This window comes from Elephantulus edwardii, unplaced genomic scaffold, assembly GCF_000299155.1.
Source record: "Elephantulus edwardii isolate Elephantulus edwardi_28Jun2011 unplaced genomic scaffold, EleEdw1.0 scaffold00273, whole genome shotgun sequence".
In the NCBI taxonomy this organism is placed as follows: Eukaryota; Metazoa; Chordata; class Mammalia; order Macroscelidea; family Macroscelididae; genus Elephantulus; species Elephantulus edwardii.
Window position 1 is genome coordinate 3,480,045 of NW_006400023.1, and position 9,900 is coordinate 3,489,944.

Below are 9,900 nucleotides of genomic sequence, written 5' to 3' on the forward strand. Positions count from 1 at the left end.
TGAGGTGGATTGATTCAGTGACTGCGGTAATCGGGATGGGTGTGTCAGAGGCAATGCGATTGGCACAGGATAGAGCAGGGTTTAGGGCTGTTGTACATAGGGTCACTATGAGTTGCAAATGACTTGACAGCACATGACAACAACAACAACAGTAGTAATAATACAATGACTAGAATTTATACCACTGCTTAGATCTGGCTAAGAAGCCTCTTTGCTTTTGCCTGATCAGTGCAAATACCAACACAATGAAAACTGCAAATATCGTTCAAATCCACCAGATGCTGTGCTGAAGAAGGAGGGACAATCTCCTCCTGTACCAGTCAGATCCGATTTGACAGTACACACATTAAAAAATAATAAAAAAATAAGAAAATTTCAAATATCTTAGTAGTATTGTGAAAATGGTTCTGACCAGGGTTCCAAGGACTCAGAGACTTAAGAGACTCCAAGCAGTCTATAGACTTCATTGTGGGAACTTAGATCTTTAAACTTCATGAGGAAGAAATAATAAATTATCTTTATAAATGGGCAAACAGATTACTGTTCATTTGTCCAAGATTCATGAACTGGTAAAATGCTGTTAGGTGTCACTGACATGACTCCAACTCATACAGATGGGAGCCCTGCCTGACCCTGTGTGGGCCTCAGAGTCTCAGCTGTGCAGAAGGCAGTGTTGCAGTCACAAGGGCCCGATCCATCCTCTTAAGGGTCTTCTTTGTGTACTGACCCACTGCTTTTCCAAACATGATGTCAATCTCCAGGCACTGATTGTTGATAAGATTATAGTGATGGTATGAGATAGAAATGGTAAGATCAATTGCTTACAGGATTGCTGTGAGTGGTAGTTGACTCAATGGCACCTAACTACAGTGCTTTAATTTTAATATAGTGTCATTAGTTACTGTTTTCTTCTGTGGGTATTGCTCTTACATTTTGTTTAAGAAATTACTGTAGGTTTTTGTTCATGTCAGCTTCTGTTGAGTCAATTTTGATTCATGGTGTCCCCAACAGAATAAAATGTTTGGTCCTGCACCCCTCTCACAATCACGGGCATGATCTCCTCTAGCCCCTCATTCTGACCATCGTGTCGATCCACCTCCCCACAGGTCTCTCTGATCACCTTCACTAGGCATGTCCTTCCTCAGGAACCAATCCCTCCTGACGGTATCCCCAAAGCAAGCAAGTCAGACAATATTCTGTTGTGACCTATCGATTTTCATTGCATACTTTTTGGAAGTAGTTAGAAATGGTTTTCTCCAGTCTCTTAAATCTGGAAATGGCACTTCTACCTGTTCACCGTGGTTGTTATTATGTAATATACCATAGCCTCCAGCCTCACAGCCATGTGAAAACCATCACAGCAGGACAGACAAATGTTGATCTAGCAGTCTTTTACTACATTGAAGACATTGTCTTCCTTGTTTGCTAATAATTTGTGGGTGTGTTATCGGCTCATGTCACGCATTTTCTTGAAGGTCACATTGTTTTGTAATTATGAATTACCGTCATGCTTGGTAAAGCAAAGGGACAGAGAATAAAGAAGATCCGCTGTGGGATGGGTGGACACAGTGACTGTGGCCACAGCTGTAAGGACGACAAGGACCGGCGCTCTTCATTTGGTCATGTGCATGATACTGTGACTCAGAACAGACTCCACGGCACCTAACAACAACCCCGGTACCCAAGTGCCTTAGTTATTCGGTGCTACCATAATGGAAACACAACACAGGGACTACTTTAACAAGAAGAACTTTACTATCTTACAGTTTAGGAGACTAAAAATTCAAATTCAGGGTGGCAGCACTAGCAGAAGCCTTTTCTCTCTGTGTCAGCTCTAGAGGAAGATGTCTCTGTTTCCATCTCCTGGTTCCTTGGAAAGCTCCATGTAGTTTGGCATTTATCTTCCTGCTTCTCTTTTTTTCACTTGTTTGTCTCACCTCCTTTATAACTTACAAGATATTGTCTCAAGAAACACTTTCTACTAATCCTTTCTCATTAAGACAACCCTATTCCCAAATGGGATTATTATAACCACAAGGCATACAAGGTAAGAATAATATACTTATTTTGTTGTTGTTATTGTTGTTAGCAAGTGATTGCAAAGACCATGGCATTTATCAGGCGCACCTTAGTCTCCAGAATGACATCATTGCACTTCAGTATGTTAGAGAGGTTTCTAACCACAGACTTTCCCATCACATTTCTTTTAATTTCCTGGCTTCTGGTGCCAAGAGTGTTGACTGTGGAGCCAAGCAAACTAAAACTGTGAACAATCTCAATCTCTTCACCATCCATCATGATGCTGCCAATTGGCCCAGTGGTGGGTCTCTGTTTTCTTGATACTGAGCCTCAATCCATACTGAAGATTGCAGTCCCTGACCTTCCACAGCAATCAAGTGTTCTGGGAATCCCATTCTTCTCAGAGTTAGCCACAGTTTGTTGTCCTCAAGTCAACTATGGCTCATAGCAGTCCTGTGAATAACAGAATAATAGAAATCCTGTCCTATCCTGTGCCGTCCTCATCATTTCTGACACACTCAAACCCATTGCAGCAGTCACTGTGTCGATAAATCTGGTTGAGAGTTTTCCTCTCACCAACCTTCCAGCTTTCCAAGCATGATGTCCCTCTCCAAGGAATAACCTCTCTTAACAACATGCTCAAAGCATGGAGCATGTTATCTTTGCCTCCAAGGAGCACTTAACTGCATCCTCTCCAAGACATATCTGTTTATTCTTTTGGCAGTCCATGGGATATTCAGTACTCTTCTCTAGCACCACAGCTCAAAGGCATCAATTCTTCTGTCATCCATATTCTCTCCTAGCTCTCACGTGAATAGGAAGTGATTGAAAAGACCATGTGACAGTCTCTATCTTTTCTCCATGTATCATGATGTTGCCTATTGAACCAGTGATGAGTTTTGTTTTCTTGAAGTTGAAATGCAATCTATATTGAAAGGTGTAGTCCTTGATCCTCTGAAACACATGCTTCAAGTCCTCCTCCCTTTCAGTAAGCAAGGTTGTGTCATCTGCATAACGCAGTTTGTTGATGTCTCCTCTGATCTCAATGTCCAGCTTCTTGAAGTTTTCTCAGCATACAGGTTGAATAGATACAAAGCCCTGACGCACATCTTTCCTGATTTTAAACCACAGAGTGTTCCTTTGTTGTTTGGACAATAGCCTCTATAGCCTCTAGGTATAGGTGTAACATGAGCACAATTAAATGTTCAGGGATTTCTATTCTTCTCAATGTTTGCCATAATTTATATGATCCACACAGTTAAATACCTTTGCATAGGCAATAAAGCATAAATAGACATTTTTCTGGTATTCTATGCTTTCAGCCAGGATCCATCTGACACCAGCAATGATAACCCTGGTGCCATGGCCTCTTTTAAGCCCAGTCTGAACTTCTGGGAGTTCCCTGCCTGGGTACTGTTTTAGCCATTTTCAGATGATCTTCACTAATATTTGTTTGCATGTGATATTAAGGATATTGTTCAATAATTTCTACATTCTGTTGGATTATCTTACTTTAGAATGGGAATAAATATGGATTTTTCAGTCAGTTGGTCAGCTGTCTTCCAAATTTCCTGGCAGACTGTTGAGCATATGCAGGGTTGCATCTGTTATGTGAAACATGTCAAGAGTTATCACATTGATTCCTGGGGCCTTATTTTTTGCCAATGCTTTCAGTGCATGTTGAACTTCTTCCTTCATCACCATTGATTGTTGATCATATGGTATTTCCTGAAATATTTCAGTGTCAACCAATGCTTCTTGGTACAGTGATTTTTTGTATTCCATCTTCTCTTACTATTTTTTAAATCAATTTTAACCAAAATTTACAGAAACTTAGGGTTTCCAGTCATTCATTGTTATATTTTTCCCTTGTCCCCCTGCCCCCCAAATCTCTCCTTGAAAAGAAAAAGAAAAACTCTTTCATTGTTATGCAATCCCTGCCTCCAAGCTCACTCCACTACGCAGTCTTCACCCTGGACATGCAATCCCTGCCTCCAAGCTCACTCCACTACGCAGTCTTCACCCTGGACATCAGTAATGACAAGAATACCCATTCATATATCCCTTTTAAACAGCTCTCGCCTTCATTTGTTTCAATGCAGTATACATCATTCCTCCCCTCCTTTTCTGTCTTCCCTCAACACTGATGTCAGTCCCGTTTTACCACAGTAGCCCTATGCAATATTTGTCTTTTTGTAACTGAGATATTTCACTCAGCATAATGTCCTCCAGGGTCATCCATTTTGCATAATATTTAATGAGTTCCTTGTTCTTCAGTGCTGCATAATATTCCATTGTGTGAATATACCAGGCTTCTCTATCCATTCGTTTGTTGATGGGCACTTGGGTTGTTAGCAGCTCTTTGCTAACGCGAACAAAACCGCAATAAACATGGGTGTGCATATATGTGCTTGGGTGGCAGCTCTCTTACTAATTTTTTACTAATTTTCTTTCTACAGGTAACATAGAACTAATTTTTAAACTGGTTTTAACTAACAATTTTCCAACAATTCCTTCCATACATGTAGTTAGTCTGATTCCTATACAACTCGTCAGGCGAGGTCTATGTAAAAAGTCACCATTTGTGTTTTCTTTCCTTTTTTTTTGGCATTTGTGTTTTCTTAAAAAAATGTATTTGCAATGAAAAAAAATCATTGAATGTACTAGGTTTGATAATTCTATTTCCAGTCTCATTCCTGTCACCAAGTCCATACTTTCCAACAATCTTTCCTTCTTTTTGGTTTCCAACTTTTACATTTAGTTATCAATTATCATTAATGCATCTTGATTGTGCGCTTGGTCAATTTCGGAGTGCAAAACACATTATTTTATGAGGAAATGATTCAATCCATAACGCTAAAGGACAAGAAAGAATGCCCTCAAAAAAAAAAAAGAATGCCCTATTCACCTTTCTATGTCAAGTTTAATAATTAATTGCTGAATGAATTAATGGTAATCATTTACTGTTCTGCTTCTCTCCAAACCAATAGATTACTTCACTACAAAGAGGATTATCAGCATTTTCAGGATGATGAAGCAGCTCTGGAATGCTCTATCACATTGTAACTCTTAAAAAAAAAAGGGAAATTCTGTTAGAAAGGAAAAAGGAAAAGATGAATATTGGATAAAGCAAGTAGCTGGTGATGTCTGGCATATCGTTCATACATGTAGAAACTGTGGAATTGGTATTTGTTTTCTGTGTATGTGTTCTGAACAAAAGAAATAAAATCTTAAAGAAAAATAATTACAAAATCACAGATATAATGTCCTAGTTCACAAATGTACCATATAGGACACTTCATGCAACATATACCTATACAGTTAACTAACTTCTCTGATAAAACTGGACTTGTGCATAATTTGAATAATAAACTTCAATTTATAAAATAAAAAAAGGAAACTGCTAAGTCTAGTTATATGTTACCTGTAGAAATAAAAGCATAAAATTATAATTTTGTAGCCAAAAGTGATGGATCATAAGATGAGAAGTTACGAAGATGTTGATGCCAGAGGCACAGAAAGAAAAATTGATATGAAGAACCTCAGAAAGAGCTAACAGGCAAAATATCAGGCTCAGTTTAGATGAAGGAAATGGCTTTTCCAGTGGTTTTTTATACTTCTATCAGCAAAGCTGAGAGCTTTTCAAGGTTTCAGTTACATTTAGGGTTGTTGTTGTTGTTGTTAAGTGCCATCAAGTCACAGGCAACTCATAGCGACCCTATGAACGAAAGTCCTGGACACCTCCTGTATAACTTCCATCCTTTCTCCAGGTTCATAGGGTTTCCTGAGGCAAGCTATTGTGGAAGTGGATGCCACTCCTGTTTCCAAGCTTGTTTTAACTGGGGAGCTTCACCAAACACTGTCCACCATGGGTAACCATTTTCACATTTGATTCATCAGCGTCACAGTATTCGGCTTCACAGCAACCACAAGTTACTTCTGTACAGCAAGTGGACATACAAGGGTTACACAACCTAGAAGAATGTTTCACCAAAAACAATTAAAGGCAGGCCTAAGGGCCGTGAAGTAGAGTCACCCACCTTTGGCTTGGGAGCATGGCTTTCTGTTTGCTAGGCCAACTGCTCTCTCTCTCTCCTGTTGGTGGTGGTGGTGTTAAGTGCCATTGAGTCGCAGGTGACTCATAGCAACCCTATGAAAGAAAGTTCTGGACACCTGCAGAGCTTCTGTACATAAGGTTGCAATGAGTCACAGGCAACTGAAGGCACATAACAACAACAACATATCTATATCTCTTTATCTAGATATAGATAGATAGATAGATAGATAGATAGATAGATAGATAGATAGATAGATATGAGAGAGAGAGAGATCGATCTTTGGTGGCCTAGTGGCAAGAAGCTGGGCTGCAATCCTGAAGACACGAGGTTCAGATCCACCAGCTGCTCCACGGGAGAAGGATCTCCTCCCGTGCAATTAACTGCCTCTGAAACTCACTAGAGAACCAGCTATGGTTTGGTTCTGATTTGATGGTACACAACAATAAACAATAGACAGATCTATCAATATCTATCTATATCAAACTCACTGCCACCAGCAAGTCACAACCAACCCACACAGTTGACCTCCAGCTGTCAATTGCATAGGAGACTATCTGTTGTTGTTGTTGTTGTTGTTATGTGCAGGGAAGTCACAGCAACACTATATACAACAGTCCTAAACCCTGCTCTATCCTGTGCCAATCTCACTGTCTCTGATACACCTACCCCCAGTACCCCAGTCAATGAATCAATTCATTTTATCGAGGGTCTTCCTCTCCTGTACTGTCCCTCCACCATCCCAAGCATGACATCCTTATCAAAGGACTGGTCCCTCCTTGCAACATGTTCGAAGTATGTCAGACAAGGCTTCAGAATATTGTCTTCAAAGAGCAGCCTGGTTTAACCCTCTGCAGGTTGAACCTGTTTGCTCTCTTAGCAGTCCATGGTATATTCAATACTCTTCTCCAGCACCATGAATCAATCCACCTCACAGAGGGTCTTCCCCTTGATTATCTAGGAAAGAAAAAAAAGCTCAAGCTTTTTAACTGTATTTCAAAGCCTTGAATAATATGACCCCATTCTACTTTTCTAATCTTTATATATCTCATATTAGTAAATATTCAAATTTCAAATTCAACCACTCCACAGTAGAATATTATATTTACATATGACTAATAAAACATGGAACTATCCTCATTAAGTGGTTATCAAGCAAAGAGATGAACAAAACTGAAAGTCAGCCAGTGAGGAAGAAAGAAAGCAGTATGGTGCCGTGGAAATGCTTCTAGAGTAATCCAGTATGTCAAATTACTGCTAAGAAAGCAGGTAATTGTGCACCTATTTTTATTGCTGCTTTGTCAGGTGCCCATCAACAAACTAATAACTAGAGAAGCTGTGGTATATCACACAATGGAATATTATGCAGCATTGAAAAACAAGGAATTCATGAAATAAACAAAATGGGTGACCCTAGATGACATTATGTTGAGTGAAATATCTCAGTCACAAAAGGACAAATACTGCATAATGCCACTGTTACAAAACAGGACTGATATCGGGTTTGGGGGAAACTAAGAAAAGAGGGGGATAAATAATGTACACTACATTGAAACAGATGAGGGAGAGAATTGTCTAAAAGGGATATATGATTAGGTATTATATGCATGACAAGAGTCGAGAATAAGAGCTGCACAGTAAGGTGGATGGGGGTTTGTGTGTGATTGTATAACAATAAAAAAAAACAATAAAAGATTTTTTTTTTCTTTTCAAATAGAAAAGCAAACTGGGGGGAGAGGTGGGAAGGGAGGAAAATGTGCAACAATGAATGAATAGAAATCCAAGTTCTCTAAAATCTTGCGTTAAAATCTCAATAAAAAAAAGAAGGCGGTCACGGCCCTCTGCCCGGGGCGGGCTGCCCTCGGCCCCCGGCTCGGGGCGAGCCGTCGTGGCCCTCAGGGTGAGCTCCTCAATCCCCAGATTGTGCCATCTGACCCCTGGGTGGGGAAGGGGAAAAAGAAAAAAGAATGCCTAGGGTATCCAGAGAATGTTACCTAGGCCACCTTCTGCCACCCTCCCCCCAGTAAACCTGAAAGCAATACCCTCAAAGCCCTTCTATTTGTAACTCACAAGTTTGTTCTCTCTAGGTTTGCTCCCTTTCCTATAGGTAACCTTAACACTGAGTTTTACTCCAGAATTGACCCTGAACCCAGTGCCAGTGACAAAAAGGAAATACAACTGACAGCTAAGGAAGCAAAGGAGGATGGAGCCTCTGGGTTCAACCAGCCATCCCCACTGGACCCACCTGGGAAAACACTCTGCAGTCCAGAGGGGAGCAAATGACAGGAAAATATCTTCTAACAGAGCAAGAAGGCAAGCAGCTTTAACCCAAGACCACCAGTAAGGTGATAAAACGTCCTCCCTTCCCCCCTTTACATCTACGCCCCTGTTCAGCATGAAGAAGCCAGAGAGTCGGCATCCAATTCCCAAATCAATAAGACAGTTGGTTTTAAAAAAAAAAAAGGCGGGTAAAGTTGATGAGCTTTGACAGAAATAATTTCAGCAGAGTGGTGGAAATGAAAGCTTGAGTGGGATAGGTTCAAGAGAAAAAAAGGTTGAAAAAAAAGTTTAAGGTTTTTAGGGAGCCCTGGTGGCCTAGTGGCAAGAAGCTGCACTGCTATCCCAGAGATGCATGGTTCGAATCCACCAGATGCTCTGCTGGAAAAGGAAGGTCTGATTTGGTGGCACACACACACACACACACACACACACACACAAAATAATTAAAAAAATGTAAAAAGGAAAAAGTTTAAGATTTTTAAAGAATTTATAAGTAGATTGTAGGGAAGGCCTTTAAATATGTCAGATAAAATAGCAAATTTTATGCTGACCAAAATGGTTTGACAGAGAGGGAGAAATGAATGTCCAAGAACGTAAAGGAAAACTGCAGATACTTCAGTAATCAAAGGCAATGTGATCCAGTGTTCAAGTGGTGTCATTATGTTCCCTCCAGTAGTTTTCAGAGGCTGTAAAGTCTACATTCTTTAAGTGGGGAAGAGCTTATGATGTGCAGAGGCTGCAATAGCAAGTGTCCCTTTATTTGCCTGTTAATATCTAAGCTTTCCCCAACCACGACAAAACTCTTTTATCTCCTTTCTTAAACTGGGTGACTCAAAGGGGGTGGTGGGACTCCAGTTTAAAGGTAGCAGACACGTATTTACTAGATACGAACCAGCAGGCACGAGGCTTGCACAAACCACGACCTCGAGACCCTAAGACACAAGCGCCGGCAGCCGTTGTTACGTAACCGGCCGCCGCGCCCCCATCCGGGGCCGGTAGTGCCGTGTGCAAGTTCCGGAAGCCCGCCCTCTCCTGGGCGTCGTCGGTGACGATGGTGTAGACCGAGCCCTAAATTTGCGATCTAGAAGCGACTCTCCCATTCCTCACTTCCGCTTCCTTGTCGTAGGGATCGGGTCTGTACCCCCTTTTCAGGCTGCATCCGCAGTGGGTCGCTATGCTGGGATTGAAGAGAAACGCGGTCATCGGACTGAACCTGTACTGTGGGGGTGCCGGCTTGGTGGCCGGCCCCAGCGGCGGCGCGCCTACCGGAGGGCGACTTTCGGCGCCGGGCCGGCGGGAAGGAGGGGGAAGGGAAGCCGGCGCGGTAAGTGGCGGAAGCGCCGGCGCGAGCCCCCCGGCCGCTCTTGCGCCCGACTCCCTGACGGTCGCGCGGCCGGCGCCCATTGGTGCGGAGGGCCCCGACGTCACCGAGACCCCCGCGAGGCCGGCGTTCTTTGCGCCCACCCGCCGCGCATTGCCCGAGGAGATGGAAGCCTTGGCCGCTGACGCCATCATGTCGCCCGAAGAGGAGCTGGACGGGTACGAG

At 42.1% G+C, this 9,900-nt stretch overlaps 1 protein-coding gene across 1 annotated transcript in view; it reads left to right on the forward strand.

Moving 5' to 3' along the window:
- Window positions 1-9,528: 9,528 nt before the first annotated feature.
- Window positions 9,529-9,900, forward strand: part of LOC102868077 (induced myeloid leukemia cell differentiation protein Mcl-1 homolog) — a 2,554-nt gene continuing 2,182 nt past the window's right edge. The window contains exon 1 of the mRNA XM_006900131.1: window positions 9,529-9,673. Within this exon, the coding sequence (XP_006900193.1) occupies window positions 9,529-9,673 (145 nt within the window). The remainder of the gene's footprint in view (window positions 9,674-9,900) is intronic.